At 43.1% G+C, this 26,451-nt stretch overlaps 1 protein-coding gene across 5 annotated transcripts; it reads right to left on the bottom strand.

The window, feature by feature from the left end:
- Positions 1-394: 394 nt before the first annotated feature.
- On the bottom strand, positions 395-23,855 carry LOC101102642 (zinc finger protein 709). Of its 5 annotated transcripts, none has more exons than XM_015095812.4 (4): positions 23,710-23,855; positions 3,774-3,900; positions 3,511-3,571; positions 395-3,134 (listed from the first exon to the last, which is right to left on the bottom strand). In XM_015095812.4, the coding sequence occupies exons 1-4, from the start codon at positions 23,710-23,712 to the stop codon at positions 1,724-1,726; spliced, it is 1,602 nt and encodes a 533-aa protein (XP_014951298.1). In that variant the 5' UTR covers positions 23,713-23,855; the 3' UTR covers positions 395-1,723. The 5 variants fall into 5 exon arrangements, with proteins under 5 accessions (XP_014951298.1, XP_060271410.1, XP_042105813.1 ...); XM_060415427.1 differs by having other exon boundaries at positions 3,774-21,565; XM_042249879.2 differs by lacking the exon at positions 3,774-3,900.
- Positions 23,856-26,451: the final 2,596 nt, after the last annotated feature.

Raw genomic sequence — 26,451 nt, forward strand, 5'->3', positions numbered from 1 at the left:
AATCTAATCCCTAACATTACCTACAGAGAGTCTAGCTTTAGATTTTGTTGCCCCACCATAAGCCTCTCTTCTTTTTTATTTATTTACTTGGCTGCATTAGGTTGTAGCTGGAGCATAGGGGATCTTCATTGCATTATGTGGGATCTTTCATTGAGGCACACAGGCTCAGTTGCTCCGTGGCATGTTCCCTGAGCAGGGATCAAACCCAGGTCCCCTGCATTGCAAGGAAGATTCTTAACTACTGAACCACCAGGGAAGTTCCTAGGCCACTCTTCTTAATTCCAAGTCTATTCACCAAATTATAGTCAGAAGGAAGAACAAAGCAAGACATAAATATGAAAATAATTATTCACATAGAAACTATATTCATTGATAAGTGAGGCATACACAAATATTTACTGAACAGTTTATTAGTATAGAAAATGTTAAAAGGCTCTTGTACTCTTCACTCCAACAAAAGAGCTTGGTAAGAAAGATAAATAGATATACTGGACTAGAGATATCTGAGAACTGCCACAAGGCTGTTGCTGCTAAGTCACTTCAGTCGTGTCCGACTCCATGTGACCCCATAGACAGCAGCCCACCAGGCTCCCCCGTCCATGGGATTCTCCAGGCAAGAACACTGGAGTGGGTTGCCATTTCCTTCTCCAATGCAGGAAAGTGAAAAGTGAAAGTGAAGTCGCTCAGTCGTGTCCGACTCTTAGCGACCCCATGGACTACAGCCCAGCAGGCTCCTCCGCCCATGAGATTTTCCAGGCAAGAGTACTGGAGTGGGGTGCCATTGCCACAAGGCTGTTAGGAAAATCCAAATACCAAACTGTCATTCCTCAGTGGCCCCTTAACACAGAGCAAATCAAACATTATAAAACAATTTTCACCTAATTGCATTATTAGAAATTTACTTTGATTCACCTACGATCCAACTGGCTTCAAAAAGCAAAGAGAAAATATAACTGATTTAAAGAAAAAGCTCTATTAATTTTATGTACCACTGTGGAAACATGACTTACAGAGTCATCTCCCCTCATATTCATTTCTGAGAGTAATTACTAGAAATTCACTGTCCAATAGTGCACTTTAAGAAAGAGGATTGATAAACACAATGTATTTCCAACTTTAATAACAACTTTTTCTTCTGAAGGATTACACATAGATTAATTTTCATCAAGCTTTCTCATATTACTTATACTTCTTTCCAATGTGAGTTTTTACATGTAAAGATGTGGGCTCATTGAAATCTTTCCAAAACTGTTTAACTCAGTTTTTGTCCAGTGAGCCCTTTCATTCTTTTGGAATTGGAATGACTGAAAGTTTTCTGACTTTTTTTTACATTATAGAGTATCTTTCCAGTGTGCACTCTCTTCAAATGGTTTGTGACAAATGAAGGCTTTACCATACTCCCTCCACTCTGATCTTTTTCAAGTCATCAAAAATAAATAAAAACCTCTGGTAACATCTGAAGGCTTTTCCATATCCTTTACAGTCACAAGGTTTCTCTTCAGTATGAATTCTTTCATGCATTTCTAAGAAGGTATAATTTTTGCAGGATTTCCCACATTGTTTACAAGGTTTCTCTTCTACGGGAATCCTTTCATGTGTTTGCAAACTTTGAAAATATCTTAAAGTTTTCCTATCTTGTTTACACTGATAGGCTTTCTCTCCAGTGTGGCTTCTTTAACATTTTCAAAGTGAAGTTGGTTGACTAAAGGCTTCTCTGTATTCCTTATTCATAAAATTTCTTCTCAGTGTGAATTCGTTTGTGCTTTTGGAAGGAAGTGTAATATCTGAAAGCTCTACCACACTGTGAGCATTCGTAGGGTTTCTCTCCAGTGTGCAGCCTCATGTGTACTCTCAAGGTTTGGTGATGGGAGAGGGCTTTCCCACATTCTTTGCATTTGTAGGGCTTCTCTCCAGTGTGAGTTCTTCCATGTGATTGTAAGGAATTGTAATGACTGAAGGCTTTACCACATTGTTTGCATTCGAAGGGTTTCCCTCCAGTATGAATTCGTTTGTGTTTGTGAAAGGAAGGGTAATATCTGAAGGCTTTACCACACTGTTTACATTCATAGGGTTTCTCTCCAGTGTGCAGCCGCATGTGTATTTTTAAGGTTTGCTGATGGGAGAGGGTTTTCCCACATTCCTTGCATTCATAGGGCTTCTCTCCAGTATGAGTTCTTCTGTGTGACTGTAAGGAATTGTAGTAATTGAAAGCTTTACCACATTGTTCACATTCATAGGGTTTCTCTCCAGTGTGAATCCGTTGATGTATTCGAAAGGAACTAGGAGAAATGAAGGCTCTCTCACATTCCTGACATTTATAAGGGCCATCGCCAGTGTGAGTGATCATGTGTGCTCGAAGGCTTGAGAGACCTCTGAAGGTTCTCCCACATGCCTTACATTCATAAGGCTTTTCCCCAGTATGAATTCTTTCATGTTTCCGAAAAGAACTAGGACAACTGAAGGCTTTACCACACTGCTTACATTCATAGGGTTTCTCACCAGTGTGAGTCCTTTGATGTGTTCTAAAAGTATGATAATATCTAAGGAATTTTCCACATTGCTTACACTGATAGGGTTTCTTTTCACTGTGGGTTGTTTCATGTGTTCGCAATGAAGAGGAACAATTAAAAGCTTTCCCACATTTCTTACATGTATATGAAGCATTTCCAGTGTGTGTTACCATGTGTCTTCGAAACCCTGTGCTCCACATGAAGGCCTCCCCACATTCCTTACATTCATAGGGTTTTTCTCCTGTGTGGATTCTTTCATGTGCTTGAAAGGATGCACGGGAATGGAATGCTTTCCCACATTCCTCACATTTATATTTTTTCTCTCGATTGTGATTTTTCTCATGGGTCTCTAAAAATTGGAGATACCCAAAGGCTTTACCACATTCTTTACATCTATATGGCTTCTCTCCATATTTCTGATACTCAGGTGGTTTACGTTCAGTGTGATAACTCATATGTCTCTTAAGGGATGAATGACGTGTAAACACTTTTCCACATACACTGCATTCACGTGGTTTCATTCTATTAGTTTTCTTGTTCAGACTGAGGTTTGGAATAATGCTGAAGTTTTCTCCACACTGACTACCCTCTTTACTTTCACAGAGTCTTTCTACTACATGACTTCTGTGGAAACAAACAAACAAACAAGGAGTACATTATTAATGAGTTCTTTATTAACAATTTTATATTTAGTAGGACATTTGAAGTACATTTTTATCACTTATAGCAATAGTGGAGGTTTTATGCCTTGTCTGAATGGTTTCAAGTTTAATATAAGAAATGCTCTTGCAATCATCAAAACAGTGACAATTCACATAGAGAATTTATTTAAAGTGTTGAACTATTTTGTAAACACTGAACATCTATGTCACATAAGTAATTTTGGTGAAAATTTTCCAATAACTAAATTTGGAGCACTAGTTATTTCCTCCTTTTAAAATTGTATAACATAACGGAATACTCACATGAGGTACTATATTATATTGTGGGTATGACTTACCTTAATTTTCTCCCCTGACTTTTGTACTGATCTTCAATGTCATGATCTTCCCATTTTTCTCCTAAATTGCAGATCAAGGAAAATGATTCCAAAATATTATTAGTTATAGAAAAATGACTAGATTCTATATCCATTGTTGGCTGTGACCTTGCCTAGTTTTATTTAGCAACATCCTGCATTTCCACATTTAATATCTTGGAACAATAAGCAAGAAACACTTGTTGTTACTAATTAACAAAATAAAGGCAAGTTGTCATCCTCACCTATTGAGACCAGGTTCCTCAAGGTTTCCCGCATCACATCTCTATAGAGCTTCTTTTGTGAAGGATCCAGGAAAGCCCATTCTTCCAGGGTGAAGTTCACAGCCACATCCTCAAAGGTCACTGAGTCCTAAAGCATCCCAAATGTGTGTATAGGAGGATGTGTGAGACTAACAGCCCTGGACATCTATACACCATTTATATGAAGACTCATTTTACGTATGAGTCTGTCACCTCTCTGACTTGATTACGAGAAACTTACTCTCTGTCCACACTTACTTCCTTATAAGTTTAACAGCATCATGAAAACATGCAAATTATTTATACAGTTTGTTGTGATCGTATCAGATATTATTTCTGTCTCATCGCAGGGTCCACACATGTTGGGAAACGACAGAAATGCTACACACATGAAACAAATATTATCATTTTAAGATCATGGATTCCTTGTGAGGAAAACTCTTCCCTCTCCCTTACTACCCACTATTTACAGCACTCCAAGAGGCAGAGGGTGAAATTTACATAAGATTTTACTAAGTAAAAACATGGTGAAGAACCAGAAACTTTTACTTCTATGCCTATCACCAAACATGAGTGTCCAGGACAAATAGAAATCCAGCTTTCAATAAGATCCAACTGGCTATTTAGTCCTTAAGTTCCAGGTTTTTAGAAATAGTACAGTGATGTAGCTGGTGGAATGAAAATAGCCCGACTACCAGGCTGTATTGCTTTTAACTTGTGTTATATTTACCACAGGCTCAGCTCTCCCTTTCTCTCTCTGATTTTATGGACTTGAAAGTTACTTGGTATTTACAGCTCAGATACCAGGAAGAAGATGTCACAACTTAGACCACAAATTCCCTATACTCATGCACCCTGGGGCTGCTCAGAGGCACACAAAGTCACACAAAGTGGGATAATATGCCAGAAGCACTCTTTATGGCAGAACCAGAACACTGTGCCCTGTGCTTTGCTGATCTTGAGTAACAGGTAAAGAGCTGCAGACTGCAAGAGTATTCATTGAAAATCACAATGGATTCATGGTAATTTGACCTTAAAATATAATGAAGGATTCAGCAGTGCTTTCCTCCAAACAACCATAAAATCTGTTTTCAAACTGCAGGAAGAAGTGGTTTCAAAACCAGCCATTCTAGAGGCTGTTCTTCCAAGTTCTCTAATTCCCAAACTCCTATCTGGTCTACAGAAGTATGATGGCTTGACCACTGAACATATGAATCCCTTCGCTGATGACAGCACACAGTGCCAATAGCGTATGAAAGGGTTTACTTCCCATAATTGAGGTCTCCGGGGAAAGTAAGGCCTGCTTCTCCAGCAGTCAGGAAATGCCTTAAGAGACAAAGGAGCTTGGGTTTTTTAAAATATTTGGGGGTGGATTTGGGTTCACACACAAGAACAGGATCTTATGAAGGCTTAACGTCTTGTTACTGCCAATAGAAAGGAGCACCACGGCACTCTTACAACTATGTAGAGGTGTGGGTCAAAGAGAAATGAGAGGAAGGGCCCTGCATACATTCCCTTCTCTCTGAGGAATCTGGATTTTTTCTCTGGTGCACGTAAGGCAGACTCTTCTTGAGATCAGTATGGATTTTAAACACTGGTGAGTCTGAAAGGACCACAGGTTTTTCTGCAGCTTTTTTTCTAGCATTTGCCAGCCCCGTGCCTGAACTGACTTGAATACTCTCTCCCTGTGCCATTTCCCCTCCCACTTCCACTGCCCCTGTATGAACAGAGTTTTGTAATTCTAGCTGTTGTATTTTGTGGACCTGTTATTTTTGTTTTTCTGTGAAGCACAAATATTAGATGTGGGAGGTATAGGAGACTCCACTGCTCCTGGTCACTCCCTTTATAGCCAGCCATCACTGTCTTGTTTCTTGTAACTCAAGTTAGATTTTGGTCTCTTGCTCCACTGCAAAAAACAAAAACAAAAACAAAAGCACACACACACACACACACACACACACACACGAGATGGGACAGGAGGAAAGACCTCACAGCTAGATCTGCTGGGTTTGAGGAATGATTTTCTTTCTTCCCCATGAAGACAAAAAAGCTTTTTCCACTGGTACATTTAAAGCTCCCCCAACAATAGGGAGGTACAAATTTTGGACAAGTGCCACTGCAACACGGAATGCTCAGAGAACCTGAACTTTTAAACTCTAGAGGGCTACACGTGACTGTTGGCCACTGCTGGGTCTGTCTGGTATTTCAAAGGAATACTGGGTACTGAAAATAGGAACTGCAGGGGTAAACTTATTAAACCCATTAAACCTATGGGGGGGAAAAAAAAAAGAAATGGGTAGGGGGAATGAGGCTTTAAAGTTAATAGCAGTCCACCATAAAAAATGGGAGTTAGAGAACTCTGGTTTTGGGTCTGGTATTTAAGGAACTTGGGGGACTTCCCTGGTGGTCCAGTGGTTAAGAATTCACTTTGCAGTGCAGGGGACGCAGATTGGATCACTGCCCAGTGTCTAAGATCCCACATGTCTTGAAGCAACTAAGCCTGTGTGCCACAACTGAGCCCAGGCGCCATAACCAGAGGGAGTCCAAGCACTGCAACAAAAGATCCTGCATGACACGACAAAGATTCTGTGTGCCATGACTGAGATCTGAGGTTACCTAAATAAATAAATATTTTAAAGCACTTGGATGCCATTCCCAACTTCATAGAAAAAACTTGAAAACATTTGAAATCAATAACTCTTCTTAGATCTGTCAGAGCATTGATGTCACAGGAAAACCACTGTTTCCAAAATTGAGAAAGAGAAAATAAAGATACAAGGCCTGGGGACTTCCTTGGTGGTCCAGTGGTTGGGAATCCACTTTGCAATGCAGGGGTTCAAGAGCTGGATCCCTGGTCGGGAACTAGGATCCTACATGCTTCAGGGCAGCTAAGCCATGCACAGCAGCTGGAGGGCCCACTTGCCACAACTACTGAAGTCCGCCCACTATGTAGCCTGAGGGCCACAATTAGCCTGTGTGCCACACCTGGAGAATTTGTGTGCTGAAGCAATGGATCCCAACTAAGACCCAATGGGGCCAAAACCAAACAAATATTTTTAAAAAGTCATTGATGGCAAACCACAAATGCAGAAGTTCAGAAGACACTCTGTAAAGAGTCTGGCTGCCAGTACAGGAGACTCCAGTTTGATCCCTGATCTGGGAAGATCCCACATGCCTTGTAGCAACTCAGCCCATGCACCACAACTATTAAACCTGTGTACCAGAGCCCAAGAACTGCAACTACTGAGCCTACAAGCCACAAGCACTGAAGTCCAGGCACTCCGGAGTCTGTGCTCTGTGACAAGAGAAACCCCCGCTTGCCACAACTAGAGAAAGCCTGCACAGCAACAAAGACCCAGCACAGCCAAAAATAAATAAATAAAAATAAAATTATAAAAAAAGAAAATGCACACCCAAGTATTTCATATTGAAACTGAAGAAAGAGTCTATTGAAAAAGAAACACCTTAGTTTACACAGATTTTTAAAAATTTACTTTTAAGTATAGTTGATTTACAATGTTGTGTTAATTTCTGCTGTATAGCAAAGTGAATCAGTTATACACATACATTCCTTTCCATATTCCTTTCCATTCTGGTTGATTGGAAAGTGAAAGTTGCTCAATCATGTCCGACTCTTTGCAACCGCATGGACTATAGAGTCCATGGAATTCTCTAGGCCAGAATACTGGAGTGGGTAGCCTTTCCCTTCTCCAGGGGATTTTCCCAACCCAGGGACCAAACCCAGGTCTCCCACATTGCAGGCGGATTCTTTACCAGCTGAGCCACAATGGTTGATTACAGGATACTGAATACAGTTCGTTGTGCTATAGAGTAGGATCTTGCTGTTTGCCGATTCTATATATAATAGCTTGCATCTGCTAATCCCTAACTCCCAATTCATCTGTCTCCACTTTCTCTCCCCCTTAGCCATCACAAGTCTGTTCTCTGTATCCATGACTCTGTTTCTGTTTCATAGATAAGTTCATTTGTGTCATATTTTAGATTCCACATATAAGTGATATCATATGATATTTGTCTTTTTTCTTTCTGACTTAGTTTCAGTTCAGTTCAGTTCAGTCACTCAGTCGTGTCCGACTCTTTGTGACCCCATGAACCACAGCACGCCAGGCCTCCCTGTCCATCACCAACTCCCGGAGTCCACCCACACCCATGTCTATCAAGTCGATGATGCCAACCAACCATCTCATCTTCTGTTGTCCCCTTCTCCTGCCTTCAATCTTTCCCAGCATCAGGGTCTTTTCCAATGAGTCAGCTCTTTGTATCAGGTGGCCAAAGTACTGGAGTTTCAGCTTCAACATCAGTCCTTCCAATGAACATCCAGGACTGATCTCCTTTAGGATTCACTCGCTGGATTTCCTTGCAGTCCAAGGGACTCTCAAGTCTTCTCCAACACCACAGTTCAAAAGCACCAATTCTTTGGTGCTCAGCTTTCTTTATAGTCCAACTCTCACATCCATACATGACCACTGGAAAAACCATAGCCTTGACTAGATGGACCTTTGTTGGCAAAATAATGTCTCTGTTTTTTAATATGCTATCTAGGTTGGTCATAACTTTCCTTCCCAGGAGTAAGCGTCTTTTAATTTCATTGCTGCAATCGCCATCTGCAGTGATTTTGGAGCCCAGAAAAATAAAGTCAGCCACTGTTTCCCCATTTATCTGCCATGAAGTGATGGGACCGGATGCCATGATCTTAGTTTTCTGAATGTTGAGCTTTAAGCCAACTTTTTCACTCTGCTCTTTCACTTTCATCAAGAGGCTCTTTAGTTCTTCTTCACTTTCTGCCATAAGGGTGGTGTCATCTGCATATCTGAGGTGATTGATATTTCTCCCGGCAATCTTGATTCCAGCTTGTGCTTCCTCCAGCCCAGCGTTTCTCATGATGTACACTGCATATAAGTTAAATAAGCAGGGTGACAATATACAGCCTTGATGTACTCCTTTTCCTATTTGGAACCAGTGTGCTGTTCCATGTCCAGTTCTAACTGCTGCTTCCTGACCTGCATACAGGTTTGTCAAGAGGCAGGTCAGGTGGTCTGGTATTCCCATCTCTTTCAGAATTTTCCACAGTTTATTGTGATCCACACAGTCAAAGGCTTTGGCATAGCAAATAAGGCAGAAAGAGATGTTTTTCTGGAACTCTCTTGCTTTTTCGATGATCCATCGAAACTTACATAGATGACTTCCTTTACTCAGTATGATAACCTCTAGGTCCATCCATGTTGCTGCAAATAGCATTATTTATTCTTTCTTTATGACTGAATAATATTGCATTGTGTGTGTATATATACATAATGTCCATTCATTTGTATATGGACATTTGTTTCCACATCTTGGCTATTGTGAATAGTATTGCTATGAACATAGGGGTGCATGTATCTTTTCTATTTATAGTTTTGTTTGGTTATATGCTCAGGATTTGGATTGGTTGCTCATATAACAACTCTATTGCTAGTGTTTTTGAGGAACCTCCATACTGTTTTCCATAGAGGCTGCACCAATTTACATTCCTAGCAACAGCGGAGGAGGGTTCCCAGTTCTCCACATCCTCTCTAGCACTTTTTATTTGTAGTCTCTTTAACAATGGTCATTCTGACTGGTATGAGGTGGTACCTAATTGTAGTTTTGATTTGCACAGAGAAAAAAAGATTTGAATTAAATCAGACATGTTTTCAGAAACCATGCAAGGAAGAAGAGAGTGGATTCAAATTCTATACAGGCATACTTCATTTTACTGTGTTTCACTGTAGTTTGTGGAAACCCTACATTGCCAGATGATGGTTAACATTTTTTAGTAATCAAGTTTTTAAACTGAGCTATACAAATTGCTTTTTAGATATAATGCTGCTGCTGCTGCTAAGTCACTTCAGTCATGTCCGACTCTGTGCGATCCCATAGATGGCAGCCCACCAGGCTCCCCCGTCCCTGGGATTCTCCAGGCAAGAACACTGGAGTGGGTTGCTATTTCCTTCTCCAGTGCGTGAAAGTGAAGTCGCTCAGTCATGTCCGACCCTTAGCGACCCCATGGACTGCAGCCTACCAGGCTCCTCCATCCATGGGATTTTCCAGGCAAGAGTACTGGAGTGGGTTGCCACTGCCTTCTCCGATATAATGCTACTGCATACTTAATAGGCTATGATATAGTAGAAACATAACTTTTATATGCACTGGGAAACCAAATAATAAGTGTGACTTACTTTATTGCAGTGGTCCTGAACAGAACCCTCAATTTGAGGTCTCCTTGTATTTCAAGTTTTGAAAGAAAAAAACACTCTTCTAATTTTCAAACCCCAAAGGTAATCCTTTGAAAATATTAATTTAATAAAATGATAAACAGCCAGTCAAGACAATGAATAAAGAAAACAGAAATTACTAACATCAGAAATAAAAGGAGAAATCAGCATGAAAAAGGATTTGACACCAACCAACATCCATTTATGATAACAAACAATGCTATTTGCTGAGCAAGTTTAACAAATCTACCACAGTCAAATAAGAAATAAAAAACAATATAGTGCAAACTGTGGATGCAGAGGGGTTATGTATACTTTCTGATACATTTCTCTATGCTTCCTAATCAATTTTCCTATACACTAAAACTGCCCTAAAAAAACTGAAGTGTACTAGAAAAAAAAAAAAAAGATGAAGACAAACTCATTATCCCTGATGAGTGACCGATGACTGAAACAGGAAACCTTTCATCCAACTGATTTGCATTTATTCAATAAGGCGGCATGGTGTTCCATGAGCTTAAGACCAGTAAGAGAGGTGAAACTTCCACTGAATGCCCTGTTGGACAGAACTGCACAGCATATTCTGAGAAGCGCCATGGTTACTATCAACATCTCTAGAACTCTAATGTGGATGAGAAGTGTCCTGGCAAGACCGTGAATAGTGGACCTAGTACATGTACCGGAGAAGGCAATGGCACCCCACTCCAGTACTCTTGCCTGGAAAATCCCATGGATGGAGGAGCCTGGTGGGCTGCAGTCCATGGGGTCGCTAAGAGTCGGACACGACTGAGCGACTTCACTTTCACTTTTCACTTTCATGCACTGGAGAAGGAAATGGCAACCCACTCCAGTGTTCTTGCCTGGAGAATCCCAGGGACGGGGGAGCCTGGTGGGCTGCCATCTATGGGGTCGCACAGAGTCGGACACGACTGAAGTGACTTAGCAGCAGCAGCAGCAGCAGCAGCAGCAGTAGTACATGTACAGAAGAGTGTTACCTTGTGACTTCCCTGGTGGTCCAGTGGTTAAGCATCTGCCGAGCAATGTGTGGGACATGAGTTCAATTCCTGGTCATGGAACTAAGATTCCACACACCTACTGAGCCCACACATCGCAAAGAAAGATCCTACCTGATGCAATGAAGATACCATGTGCTGCAACTAAGACCCGATATAGCCCCAAACAAATATATATATATATTAAAGTATTGCCTTGATTTGTATTTTGGGTTATCTATTGAGTCCAGAGGTTCTTAAAGTTCTTTTACTACAAAGGGGGCAACTCTTAGACAACTGTCCAAGAATCTATGAATACAAGTAGATAAGGCCAGTTTCGGGCCAGTATCAAGATAAGCGCCTGATGTTTGGGTAGCTGTGTGACCCTGGGGTTTGGATTTTTAATCAGGGATATCACAAATAAGGGATGAAGAGCAGCAATTGTCTTCTGAACTTGTCCTGCAGGAATGTATATTGTCTTCCTTACAGTCATGCATACATCCCCAAACTGTGCCTTCAATTAACCCCAGGTAAGACTCCATCTGGGAGAATGGGGACCTTTCCCAACACTGCAGCAACTTTTAAGGGAATGAGCAGACGAGGCCTCCTTCTGCAGGAGACTCAGGTGAGGACAGATGTGACACCATCATGTCACATGGAGGTGTTGGTAAGCATGCTGACCCGATGGGGTGCTGTTTCCAAGGTCACAGCCATAATGAGCAGCTCAGCAGAGAATCACATGCTCAGTGCTTGCTGCTGCTGCTAAGTCGCTTCAGTCGTGTCCAATTCTGTGCGACCCCATAGATGGTAGCCCACCAGGCTCCTCGGTCCCTGGGATTCTCCACGCAAGAACACCAGAGTGGGTTGCCATTTCCTTCTCCAACGCATGAAAGCGAAAAGTGAAAGTGAAGTCACTCAGTCGTGTCCGACTCTTAGTGATCCCATGGACTGCAGCCTACCCGGCTTCTCTGTCCACGGGATCCTCCAGGCAAGAGTACTGGAGTGGGGTGCCATTTCCTCCTCCTGCTCAGTGCTTATGTTCTCGAAAAACGCAAGTCTGAGTGCCTGATGCATAGTGAGGCCAAACAATACTAAAACACTGGAGTTTGGAACAGAGAAAAGTTTATTACAGAGCTATGCAAAGAGATGGGTGGCTCAAGAACCCCAAACTTACTAAAAGCTTTCAGCAAAGCCCTTTTATAAGAAAGGTGAGGGAGAGGCATGATTAGTTGTTGCAAACTTCTTGGTGTCAGATCCTTTGTTCCTGAAGTTAGGTCACGATCAGGCAACAATCTTCTTGTAAATCTCTACCAAATGAATGTTATTCTTTCTTCTGACAAGAAAGAGCAAGGTCCCAAGGCAAAGCTTTCACCCTCTGGGGTCCTGGTCCTGGCTAAGAGGAGGTAGATCTCAGTTGGCAGCTTTGGGCCAGGTTCCCAGACTGCCCGGATGTCATCACTGAGGGAGCCAGGCACAGAACCCAATGGCCCTCAGGCTGCCCCAAATAAGGGGGAGACAAGGTCCCACAGACTGTGACCCAGGCAGACTGCCGCTGCTACTATTAGGTCACAGAGGCTAGGAGGTGGGAGAGGTTCACTGCTGCCTCAAGGCCTGGGCCAAGACTAGCTTTAGTGAGTGGCTTTAGTGAGGGCTCTGGAGCCCCACCAGATAGATTCATGGGACTAGATCTGATAGACAAAGTGTCTAAAGAACTACGGATGGAGGTTCATAACACTGAACAAGAGGTGGTGATCAAAACCATTGCCAAAAAAAGAAATGCAAGAAGGCAAAATGGTTGTTGGAGGAGGCCTTACAAATATCTGAGAAAAAGAGAGAAGCAAAAGGCAAAGGAGAAAAAGAAAGATATATCCATCTGAATGTAGATTTCCAAAGGATAGCAGAGATAAGAAAGCCTTCCTAAGTGAACAATGCAAAGAAACAGAGGAAAACAATAATGGAAAAGACTAGAGATCTCTTCAAGAAAATAGAGAACAAGGGAATATTTCATGCAAAGATGGGCACAATAAAGGACAGAAACGGTATGGACCTAACAGAAGCAGAAGATATTAGGAAGAGGTGGCAAGAATACACAGAACTATACAAAAAAGAACTTAATGACTCTGATAACCACGATGGAGTGATCACTTACCTACAGCCAGACATCTTGGAGTGTGAAGCCAAGTGGACTTTAGGAAGCATCACTATGAACAAAGCTGGTGGAATTGATGGAATTCCAGGTGAGCTATTTCAAACCCTAAAATGTGATGCTGTGAAAGCGTGGCACTCAATATGCCAGCAAATTTGGCGAACTCAGCAGTGGCCACAGGACTGGAAAAGGTCAGTTTTCATTCCAACACCAAAGAAGGGCAATGCCAAAGAATGTTCAAACTACTGCACAACTGTACTCATTTCACATGCTAGCAAAATAATGCTCAAAATTCTCCTAGTTAGGCTTTAACAGTATGTGAAGCAAGAACTTTCAGATGTTCAAGCTGGATTTAGAAAAGGCAGAGGAACCAGCACTCAAATTGTCGACATCTGTTGTTTTATAGAAAAAGAATTCCAGAAAAACATCTGGTTCATTGACTATGCTAAAGCCTTAGTCTGTGCGGATCACAACAATCTGTGGAAAATTCTTAAGGAGATGGGAATACCAGACCATGTTACCTGCCTCCTGAGAAACCTGTATGCAGGTCAAGAAGCAACAGTTAGAACCAGACATGGAAAAATGGACTGGTTCAAAACTGGGAAAGGAATATGTCAAGGCTGTATATTGTCACCCTGCTTATTTAACTTACATGCAGAGTACACCAAGCCAGGGGAGATGAAGCACAAGCTGGAATCAAGATTGCCGGGAGAAATATCAATAACTTCAGATATGCAGATGACACCAACTTTATGGTAGGAAGCGAAGAGGAACTAAAGAGGCTCTTGATGAAGGTGAAAGAGAAGAGTGAAAAAGCTGGCTTAAAATTCAACATTCAAAAAACTACAATCACGGAATCCAGTCCCATTACTTCATGGCAAAAAATGGGTAAACAATCAAAACAGTAACAGACTTTATTTTTTTTGGCTCCAAAATCAATGCAGATGGTGACTTCAGCCATGAAATTAAAAGACTCTTGCTCCTTGGAAAAAGAACTATGACAAATCTAGACAGTGTATTAAAAAGCAGAGACATTACTTTGCCAACAAAAGTGCGTCTAGTCAAAGCTATGGTTTTTCCAGTGGTCATGTATGGAGGTGAGAGCTGGACCACAAAGAAGGCTGAGCACCAAAGAATTGATGCTTTTGAACTGTGGTGTTGGAGAAGACTCTTGAGAGTCCCTTGAACTGCAAGCAGATCCAACTAGTCCATCCTAAGGAAATCAGTCCTGAATATTCACTGGAAGGACTGATGCTGAAGCTGAAACTCCAATACTTTGGCCACCTGATGCGAAGAACCAACTCGTTAGAAAAGACCCTGATGCTGGGAAAGATTGAAGGCAGGAGAAGTGGATGACAGAGGATGAGATGGTTGGATGGCTGTAGTTGGACATGACTGAGTGACTGAACAACAGTTGGAGCCCCACAGGACACAGCCTCCAGCCTGTTCCCTGGGCCCCAGCTCACCTGTTGGCCCAAGGCCCAGTGAGCTGAAGGGCTTCCAGGAGAAGGCCAGGATCCACCTCTTACCTCACTCTCCATCTGATGACCACCATACCACAGACAGATGGCTGAATTCCTTCTCTAAGTTAGTTGCTGAGTCACATTCGACTCTCTGACTCCATGGACAGTAGCCCACCAGGCCCTTCTGTCCATGGAATTCTTCAGGCAAGAATACTGGGTGAGTAGCCATTCCCTTCTCCAGGGGATCTTCCTCAGCCAGGGATCCAACTCAGGTCTCCGTCATTGCAGGTAGATTCTTTACTATCTGAGTCACCAGGGAAGCCTGAATTCCTTCCCTGCTGCTGCTAAGTCACTTCAGTCGTGTTCGACTCTGTGTGACCCCATAGACGGCAGCCCACCAGGCTCCCCCGTCCATGGGATTCTCTAGGCAAGAACACTGGAGTGGGTTGCCATTTCCTTCTCTAATGCAGGAAAGTGAAAAGTGAAAGTGAAGTCGCTCAGTCGTGTCCGACTCTTTGCGACCCCATGAACTTCAGCCTACCAGGCTCCTCCATCCATGGGATTTTCCTGCTCAGTTACTGGTCACCACTGCAGAGGGCCCTGCCCACAAGTAACAAACTGTCAATAAGGGAATTCCTTCCCTCAGTTCAGTTCAGTCGCTCAGTCGTGTCTGACTCTTTGCAACCCCAGGAATTGCAGCACGCCAGGTCTACCTGTCCATCACCAACTCCCGGAGTTCACGCAAACTCATATCCATCGAGTCGGTGATGCCATCCAGCCATCTCATCCTCTGTCATCCCCCTTTCCTCCTGCCCCCAATCCCTCCCAGCATCAGAATCTTTTCCAATGAGTCAACTCTTCGCAGCAGGTGGCCAAAGTACTGGAGTTTCAGCTTTAGCATCATTCCTTCCAAAGAACACCCAGGGCTGATCTCCTTTAGAATGGACTGGTTGGATCTCCTTGCAGTCCAAGTGACTCTCAAGAGTCTTCTCCAACACCACAGTTCAAAAGTATCAATTCTTTGGCGCTCAGCTTTCTTCACAGTCCAACTCTCACATCCATACGTGACCACTGGAAACACCATAGCCTTGACTAGACGGACCTTTGTTGGCAAAGTAATGTCTCTGCTTTTGAATATGCTATCTAAGTTGGTCATAACTTTCCTTCCCAGGAAAGTCACCATCTGCAGTGATTTTGGAGCCCCCCAAAATTCCTTCCCTAGTGGTCCCTTGACAGTTTGTTACTTGTGGGCAGGGCCCTCTGCAGTGCTGACCAATGACTGAGCAGGACTACTAATGTTACTCATCCACAATTGGTTGCTGGTAGGCGAGGCCCACTGAGGTACCAACCAAATGCTGAGCAACATGTTGCCTGGTAACAGGGTGAGCAGAAATGACAAGCGCAGCAATGGCTGTGTGCTAAGGGCTGTGCGCTAAGGGCTATGCTCACTGCATTCTATTACACTTGTGAGAGTCTCAGTTTTCAAGAGAACCTAGTACATGGTGATAATTGCCCTTCTAAGGCAGTTCTTTGCACCAGAAGACTATAGACAGCTTAAGGCCATCATGGGTCACTGTAGGAGGCATAAGAGGAAGCCATTGTATCCTCTATACTGAGGGAGACTCCAAGGGAACTAACAGGAGTCCCTGTTGTATGGTCATTTAAACACAGTCCAGAGCCTTCTGTAGCAGGGGTGCTCTCAAGGTGGGGGGAAATTTCCAAGTAATAATAAAAATGGGCTCAAGTAAAATTCCTAAATAAGGAATATGTTGTCTCCCCAACACCAAAACAACCTAGTAGGCCTTGTGGGTGCTGAGAACGACTACAAATATTTCTTCACATTGTAAAGGAGGGAGCAGTTGATTACTGAAAAACATACAGAAACTTGACTAAGGGTCTCACATTGCATTGGTTAACGGCCCATACACTTTCTGCAAGATCCTTTTTTCCATATTTGTGTATTCTGAATGAAAATGAAATGAATGTGCTCAGAGGAAGATGTCCTTAGTGTGATGTCATACCTGTGTTCCTGAAGCAAAGTGCATGCAGTTCAAATCTTCCTGCAGAGACTGTGGGATGGCAAGACCGCTGAGGTTCTCTGAGGGTAACCAGATAAAGATGTCCCTTCAGAGGGGAAGGCCTCTGCAGCTGAGAGAATGTTGAAATAGATACTCAACAGAACAGACTTACCAAGTCTGTGAGAGCAAGATGTTTACTGAGTGGATGAAGTAAGTAATTTCCACAATGATAGGGGCTAGGAATAGGGGCTAATCTGATGTAACCACAGCTCAAGGTTGTTGTAATCCACTATGAGGTATCATTCATTCTTTCCAGGTTTAAGGACAGATCAAATAAGGCTATTAAAGGAGAAAATTGGGGGCTATCACTTCTCCCTTAATATGTTTCTTTATAATGTTTTCCAATATAATTCAATGTCGTGGTCCATGTGCGGGTTGGAAAAGAATTTTCAGACATGAGGCAGAATGAGAAGGAAATGAAGTTTATTAGAGTGGGAGGTGCTGTTAGAACAGCAGGCCAGCTCAAGGGAGAACCAACGTTGAACAGGAGTCCTTAGTATACTTTTATACCCAGGGTACAAGGGGTGGGATAGGGGTCATTTGCTGATTGGATGAGGTACGTATTCTGGGTGGGGTAAGAGTAAGGCAAATAACTTCTCCCTGTGAGGTAGGAGGGAAAACAGGTTATATTGCTCAGGAGGACCTGAAATCCGTTAATAGTTACAACATGGAGGAGGGAAGGACAATAAGCAACTGGCTTTTCTGTTCCTGCATTCCAAGACCCTCCTTAGTTTTATTTGCTCTTTCGTCCTTGGATTACCACATTCAAGGCCCTGTTTAAAACTTTAAATCAGGCCATATTAATGAATTTAACTGTTGGGTAATGTTTGTGGACTCTTATTTTGTCTTGCCAATTTGGAAGTAGAAGACAATTTAATTTTACTTAATGAATCATGGGTTCAGAGCTTCCCTGCTCACTATGGGATATTTTGGGACAATGAGTGATACAACCATGAGAAATTTAGGCAAGAAGAGAGTTCTGCTGCTGAAGGCAAAGTATACCTATTTGTCCTTTATACTCTATTCAGTCATTCCCCTCAGATGATGAGGTAAACTGCTTAAATATGGAGAAGGCAATGGCACCCCACTCCAGTACTCTTGCCTGGAAAGTCTATGGATGGAGGAGCCTAGTGGGCTGCAGTCCATGGGGTTGCTGAGAGTTGGACATGACTCAGTGACTTCACTTTCAGTTTTCACTTTCATGCATTGGAGAAGGAAATGGCAACCTACTCCAGTGTTCTTGCCTGGAGAATCCCAGGGACGGCGGAGCCTGGTGGGCTGCCGTCTACGGGGTCGCACAGAGTCGGACACGACTGAAGCGACTTAGCAGCATTACAGGAGATGTTAATATTAATTTAAATTCATATTACAGAGGACCAAAAGTCAGGCATGCCCCTCCTATCTTTTTGCTATGGAAATTCTTCCAGCATATTTTGGATTTACAATTGAATGAAACTGTAGTCCTTTCTTTCAGTACCTTTCTTCTCTGGTTCTCTCCCTCCAGTCTTTCTCTGTTTTGCATTTTAGGTCACTGGATATACTCTGAGGGAGAGAGTGTCCTTTCTACCCTAACATTGATAATTTTTTTCCTCTAGAGAGCCTCACACCAGTGCCATCAGGGTCAGAGGCCTCCTTCATGACAACTGATTACGTTATAGAAATTAAGTACCCTAGGCTTAGATTGGTTTAAATTAACCCCTTTTCTGTGCCACAGTGAGGCTATAGGTGTTGCCCACCTAACTCAGAAGGTCAGTATCTTTGTTGCAGGTGCTTCTAGCAGGTGCAGAAACAGCAGAGGTACTGAAGGGTCCTGTGAGCCCTCTGGTATTAGGAATGGACTCAGCCTGCCACCTACTGGCTGCCTTTACTCTCTCTTCTCTTTCTCTCTGAAATAATCTTTTCAGAGTGATCATCTGAGGGGTTTACCTCATTCACAGGATATAATCAGCCAAGTAACCCCCAAAGATCCCTCCCCTCCAAGGTCTGGGTGAACCCAGCCTCGGTCACACCTACACTAAAACACAGACAGGTTCCATCCAAGCCATGGACTAAGGATCACTAGGAGGGTCCCATCCTCATTCTGCTCCCACAGGACAAGGAATTAACACACACTGTCAACTTGGTGTCCTCTGTAAATAGAACCCAGGTTTGGTGGGGGTCAATAATGCCACACAGGGCAGCACAGGGCACAAGCAACCGGCAGCTCACAGAGCAGGAGCCCCCAGGCTTTCTTATCAGCCTGTCCAGGTAAGACGTACTAGGGGAAATGGGAGTGGTGAGGCTTATCTTTCAGTACTAGTCAAACATCAAGTATGTGGAACCTGACTACTCATTACAAGAATCAAACCCAGGTAAGAAAAACATGCATCTGCACTGGCTTGTTTCCACTTAAAGAAACATCGACAGGATGATCAAGAAGTAATTATAACTGGGTATTTGTGCATGGGTGGAGTAAGAGCACAGGAGTGGAGGAGGACATGCGGGCTAGGAGTCCTAAGCTAGTTTCCCATTTTAGAAATATTTTTAACCTTCACATGCATTATTTAAAATCAGGAGAGAAACTGATATACATCTTATTTTCCTATGCTTATCACTATTTTAAATTGAGTTTTGCTTTTTAAAATTAATCTTCATTTTTCTACATAGGAAACCACTCCAAGATTTAATCCTTTAAATGTTAACAGATATAAAACTGCACACCATAAAAGATTTACAAATCCCCTTCTAACTAAAAGGATAAGAACATTATAGTTTGTCCCTCCACTAAATTTCATACTAGGGATATTTTCAGGAATAAGTGGCATAATATAAAATATTAGGGGTTTGGAATTAAACCCAGAAACAGACTTAAAAGATGTATATAAGCTTTAAAGTGTTTTCTTTATATCAACAAAAATATAAATTCAATGGCTTTTCCCTCACATTCATTAAAACAAGAATTCATTTGCTTTAGGAATAGCATGGCCTTCTAAATGTCTAGGGACAGGAGGGCATTATGCTAAGTGAAGTAAGTCAGACAGAGAAAGATAAATACTTTATGACATCACTTACATGTGGAATCTAAGAAACACAACAAACTAGTGAATATTACAAAAAAGAAGCAGACTCACAGATACAGAAAAAAAACTAGTGGTTATGGGGTTGATGGGGGCAATGCAAGCGTAGGGAACTGGGAGTCACAAACAATTTGGTTGTAAGACAGTGTACAGGGATATATCATACATCATGGGGAATATAGCCAGTATTTTGTAGTAACTGTAAATGGAGTATAACCTTTAAAAATTGTATAATAATTTTTTTAATGGAAAAAACATTTGAGCACTTAAACACACCCATCTCATACTGAGGCTCTCTTTGCCTTAATGGAGCAAAATTCTAGTTGGTTTCAGAATTTTCTTGCTTTACTCACATCGTATCTCTCAAGTAACTTACACATTAAAATCCCCAAAGCTAATGGAAACTAGAATCAAAGGACTGCAACATTTAGCTAAGAAAGAAACATACATTTGAAATGACTGATTTTGAGATTCAAGTATTTATGTGAAAATTTAACAATTTTTGAAAAGTGCTTGGAAATTGAATTGGCTTATTAAACTTCCTTACGGCAGAACTGTAGTTTTTTGTGCACTGGAACTCTACCCGGCTTCGGATCAATCCCAGAACAAAGGAGGACCACCTCTCTCTCTCACACACACACATACAACCTCCCTGATGCAATAAACCTGGAGAACTTGCAGGAGGAAAAGGAGAAATGGTAAAGTTCTTTTTAAACTTTTTGTTTTCTATTGGGGTATAAGCTGATTAACAATTTGTGATAGTTTCAGGTGAACAGTGAAGGGACTCAGCCATACATATACATGTATCCATCAGGAGAAATTATATAGTTTAAAAAACATACTAGGAACTTCCCTGGCAGTCCAGTGGTTAAGACTCCACACTTCCAATGCAGGGGGTATGGGTTTGATCCCTAGTCTAGGAACTAAGATACCCCATGCCATGTGGTGTGGCCAAATAATTAATTTAAAAAAGGACATATTAATTTTATAAAGTAATTTATTCTGCTATAAATCACCATTAAAAAAACTTAATTAAAAATTATTTATTTTAATTGGAGGCTAATTACAATATTGTAGTGGTTTTTGCCATGAATCAGCCATGGGTGCACATATGTTCTCCATCCAGAAACCCCCCTCCCACCTCCCTTCCCATCCCATCTCCTAGGGTCATCCCAGTGCACCAGCCCTGAGCACCCTGTCTCATGCATTGAACCTGGACCAGCGATCCACTTCACATATGATAATATACATGTTTCAATGCTACCCTCTCAAATCATCCCACTCTCGCCTTCTCTCACAGAGTCCAAAAGACTGTTCTTTATATGTGTGTCTCTTTTGCTGTCTCTCATATAGAGTCAAAAAAACAGTGTTTTAATTTGGTATACTGACTATAGAGTCAAAAAAACCAGTGTTTTAATTTGGTATACACAACATTTTTGGATTAAAAATTGTCATGAAAGTAATTTTTTAAAAAAACAAAGAGAAAATACTGGTATCAAAACACATAAGGAATGGCACCTCACTCCAGTACTCTTGCCTGGAAAATCCCATGGATGGAGGAGCCTGGCGGGCTGCAGTCCATGGGGTTGCTAGAGTGGGACACGACTGAGTGACTTCACTTTCACTTTTCACTCTCATGCATTGGAGAAGGAAATGGCAACCCACTCCAGTGTTCTTGCCTGGAGAATCCCAGGGATGGGGGAGCCTGGTGAGCTGCTGTCTATGGGGTCGCACAGAGTCGGACACGACTGATGTGACTTGGCAGCAGCAGCAGCAGCCTTCTTGCTACAGTTCAGAAGAAAAATACACTTTCAGAAAGATGACCAAATTCCCAGACTTGGGGTCTAAGATATAGTTCTTAGAGCAGGTTAGTCACTGGAGAAGAAGGGTAGGGACAGTTGAGGAGCCACAAGAATGAATTCTAGGCTGTACATGCTCTCCCAGGTCCCAAAAACAGGGAAGCACAGACTCTACTAGGTTCTAGCCTCACAGCTGAGGAAACTCTATGTCTGATTCAGTTTAAGATTCTGACCCAAACTCATAAACCCTTTGTCCGCAACACAGAAGACATGATAATAACGGCCTCTTTCAATGTGCATAAATTACACAGTGTACCTACACTGCGAACGCAAAACTGAAGTTCCGAGTTTTGCGTCCACAGTGTCCGACTCTTTTGTGACCCCATGGACTGTAGACTGCCAGGCTCCTCTGTCTATGGGATTCTCCAGGCAAGAATACTGGAGTGGGTTGCCATTTCCTTCTCCAGGGGCTCTTCCCAATTCAGGGATTGAACTTGCACAGGAAAGTTTTAGGCCTCCAACCTCAGAAATGAAATCAGTCCCCACCACTGTGTGCAGTTGCATCCTCAGCTTTCCAGGGCTCTGTAGCATCTCTCAGTATAAAGTCTCCTTCCATTGCGGGTGCGAACACATAAGACACCTGCCGGGGCGGGGAGTGGGAGTTGCTTCCCCAAAAGAATAACTGGATCTGCAGATCATTTTCTTTACAGGAGGAGCCTTGGCATGGATCACTGACTATAGGCCTCTGCTCTGCACTGGAGTATCTTTGGAACATGCTTGATGTTTCAATGGACACAAACTTAGTGTTTGAACAATCCAGCAACACAATTTAAACCTATCATTTATGTGGAAAGGAGGAAAGAAAATTGTAGGGCATTTTCACTAGTTCAACCAGAAAACCTGAAATATTTACTCCTTTCAGGAAAAAAAAAAGATGTCAGTCGGTGATTATTTCTACAGTGAGAAATAGGTTTGTAAATAATCACACCTGAACACTTGGTCTGGACATCTAAGCAGATACCACACAACCAGAGAATTTCATCTGAAATCACCTAAAAGTAAAGAATAGTCCTGAGGAACTTACTACACATGCTTCAGGGGAGAAAAAAACAGCAGAACAAAATTTTTTAAATGAAATGTAATCCTGGAATTTTTTACCCCTAAAATTCACCTCTTTTGCCTCTTGGGAAATATGTTATACTATCTTTTAAGCTGTATTGATTAAATGCATTTTACTCTGATTGAAAAAATGGCATTTAAATATGTGAATAAATCTTTTAAAGGTGACAATCTTTAAATCTTTAAAGTAGGGCTATCCCTGACAGGACACATGACCCAGGAAAGTTTTAAAAGGAACTTCCACACATTAGATGTCTGTGCCCAGGAAAGAGTCTGGGAGGAGAGGCACCAAACTGTTGAACAAAGTAGTTTCAAGTGGTAATTTTTTGCTTTCTTCTAGTGGAAAACATCCACAGACAAAAAAATGGAAAAAAGAGCCATCTAACGCTCTGGGAGGAAAATGATAAACAGTTAAAACACTGCGTCTGTTTGAAATGCACCACGGAGGACAAATAGTTGATAATGATACTGTGAATCTGAGAGGGAATTTGGCCTTGGGGAGGCAGGGTGAACTCCGAAAATTTAGGGAACTCACTGCCAGCCCTAGGAAAAGCTAAGCTTGAGCGGACAGGGGCGTAGACTTGCGACTCTTGGTACTCAAATAACTGGAAAACAAGAGAAAACGGGTGCCCCCTGGGAAGAAGTCAGGGACTGGGGACCCCACACACCAGAGCTCTTCCCACGCACGAACTACGCAGACCGAGTCACGAGGGTCCCCTGACAATCCTTCTCGGGGGTCACAACACAGTCTGGGGAGGACGCGGGGCTGCGGGGTCGGAGCCGAAGTCGGGGCGCGCAGTGACTGTACAGGACGCCCGGGGTCCTGGCTGCCGGCCCCGCCCCCACGCGACCGGACGGAGGAGACTGAGGTCCGAGCAACGCCCCTCGGGTCCGCAGGCTCCGGGGTTGACAGCGGGGAGGCCCGACACAACCACAGCTGGTTCGGATCCACTCCAACCAACGCCTCCTCCCCTCTCGCTCCAACTCTGCACCCGGATAAAGCACACTCACCATTTCTAGGTTTCCTGGGTCTCCCTGAGTCCTTCCTATGACTCCCACAGCAGGTCACAACAAGACAGACTCTGAGGCAGTGCCGCTAGCGTCTCTGAGAGGTGGGAAGCCGGATCACTAGCCGAGCCAGAGGGAGTGAAAACGGAGCCGGAGCGGTGCGTCGCCCCACCTACCTGCCCAAGCGGCGCCCCTGATTGGACAGCTCTCAAAGCTGCACCTCCTAGTACTTGAGTGACAGCTGGACAGAAGGACTTGTGTCTCTAGGGAACTAGCTTCCTCGGCCAACCCCCCAAGAGGCGCCCAGACCCGCGCTGAGGGCAGTGGGTGGAGCAGAAAACTGACCCAGCCCGACGCGGTTACTTGGAAACAAGTTTTTGCAAGCCTGGAGCGGCCTATCTCGTATTCGCCCAGCTCTTTGTGCACACGTGAGGGCGGGGAATTTCTCATTGAGTTTCCAAAAACAGAGCATGTGCATCCCCTACCAGTATACCTGGTACACCAGTACGCCTGGTACACCTACCAGTAAACCTACTCACATGACTGCTCCTTCCTCTATATCTTAGAGCCTAGGCACTGAGTTGCCCCAGGCTACTGATTGTTCTACTCTTTTGATCAGAATATCTCCACTTGCACACTTCATCAAAGGGGTGTTGAGGGGTGTATGCCTCTGCTGGTTTCCTTGACAACTGATGAGCCAATTTGAGGTCAATTTTTCTCTATAGCTGGTTATTCCCACCCAATTTAATGTATAACTTTTCCTGCCTGACATCTGACCCTTTTGCTTCAGATGTGTAAGATAAGTATTGATGCCTCTGTCACTGAATCTAGACTCTTTCTTTGGTCTTGGCAATTATTGAGCTTGCGAACCTGCAGGGTGCAGTCCAACACCCCAACACAGGGCCACACTGTAACAAAAGGGTCTTATTGTTGCAGAGAGAAGCCAGTTCTGACTCCATGTTGGAACTGGTTTTTTTTTGACGTGCTTTTTGTTGCTTTTATAATTACAACCATACAGAATAGCCTGCCTCAGAGGACCCTGCACCTCTACCTGTTAAACTAAAGGATCTTAGTTTTTATGTCTTAGAGACATAATCTGACCCTCCCTACCTGTGAATAATTACAACAAAAAGAAGAGTTTAACACACTCTTCCAAAGGCTGGCCCTTCCTGGAGATGTTTTACTGAAGACCCTTCTTACTTTACTTCCTTATTACATCTCCCTCTTGTTCTGCCTTTTGACTTTAATTCCTCATTGCTTCTCTCTGTCTGACTCTATAAAAGAACCTGGCATCCAGATCCTGGACAAGATACTTTCAGACATTAGTCTGCTATCTTCTTGGTCAGCCAGCTTTCCCAATAAAGTCATATTCCTTGCCTGAACACCTTGTCTCTCAGATTCATTGGCCTGTCATGTGGCAAGCAGAGCAAGCTTGGACTCTGTAACATTATGTCCTCTAGGGGTCAAGGTGTTAAGGGTGAATTTCAGGTATTTTCTTGATCACCAAAGCAGAGAGCTTTAAGTAAAGTGAAATTTTATTTAAGCAAGAGGAAGAGCAGGTAGGCATGTGAGGAGCTGCTGTTCTGGGTTTCTTTTGAAGCTGGTTATGAGAGGCATATAAATGAAGGGATGGACTATGTCAGGCGAGTGTATGCTCCTCGGTTCCGTCTCGTCACAACAAAGATTTGGAGTGACGGACATTAAAGCCCTTGGCGCGTCATAGCTCTCAGGTCTTGGACAAACCATGTTATAGCTCTTAGATAAATCAGTGTTACAGCTCTATTTTATTTAGAAGATAGCAGGAGAATCCACCCTCGAAGCGTGAGGGCATGCCAACCCAAAGATGTGAAGAGAAGAGAGTGGAGGAGTGCGCCAACGAGTTGGGGGGTGGGGGTGGGGGTGGGGAGAGAAAACGCGTTGGCTCCTCCTTTTATGTTTTCTCCTCCCCCTGGGCCTGCCCTATGTAAATTGGGTTAGCCAGGAGTGCTGTTTGTTCTACCTGAGGTCCTCACTCCAGTCCTGGGACCTTCCTTTGTTCTATTTCTGAGGGCTTTTCCCTTCCTTGTCTTTTAGCCACCTCCATTTTGGACTCCTGTTTCCTATTCTAACTACCTAACAGACTATTAAGCAGCAGCAGCAACAGACTATTTACTGGGGAAGGAGGAGTTTGGGGGTCCTCTTCCTTGATTTTCATCCCAGCTCCACTGTCTCGAGGAGAAGAGGGATTTTCATCCTCATTAACTTAGATCAGAAGTGTCTGAGTGTTGCAGAAACAGTACTCGAGAAACCAAACACCGCACTCGGAGAGTCAGAACTCAGGTTTATTATGCCAACGGGCCCAGAGGAGTTAACACTCTAAGCTTTGAGCCCTGAACAAAGAGGTTACAGAGTTCTTATAGACAGACTATAGTGGGCAACACTAGTTGCTAATAGGCTGGTTTAAACTAAGGTGTTTCGCGTGAGTGGGAACAGCAGTCAAGATGGGGAGGGGGATGCATGATTAAGCAGGTTTGCAGGGGCTGGGCAATTGCAAAGAGCAGGACAAGGGTGAGATAAGCTCCAGTTCCTAGTATTCTAAGTGCCCACTTTCTGAGACTACATGACCTATGTGACCCAGACTTTGCAAGGGGCAAGCTGAGTTACAGAGGCAGAGTGAGCAGGTTATGCAAAATTTTAGCTTTTCCTCTTCATGGGGGCTTCCCTGGTGGCTCAGTGGCAAAGAAAATCCACCTGCCAATGTAGGGG

Source organism: Ovis aries, chromosome 5, assembly GCF_016772045.2.
Source record: "Ovis aries strain OAR_USU_Benz2616 breed Rambouillet chromosome 5, ARS-UI_Ramb_v3.0, whole genome shotgun sequence".
NCBI classification, from domain to species: Eukaryota; Metazoa; Chordata; class Mammalia; order Artiodactyla; family Bovidae; genus Ovis; species Ovis aries.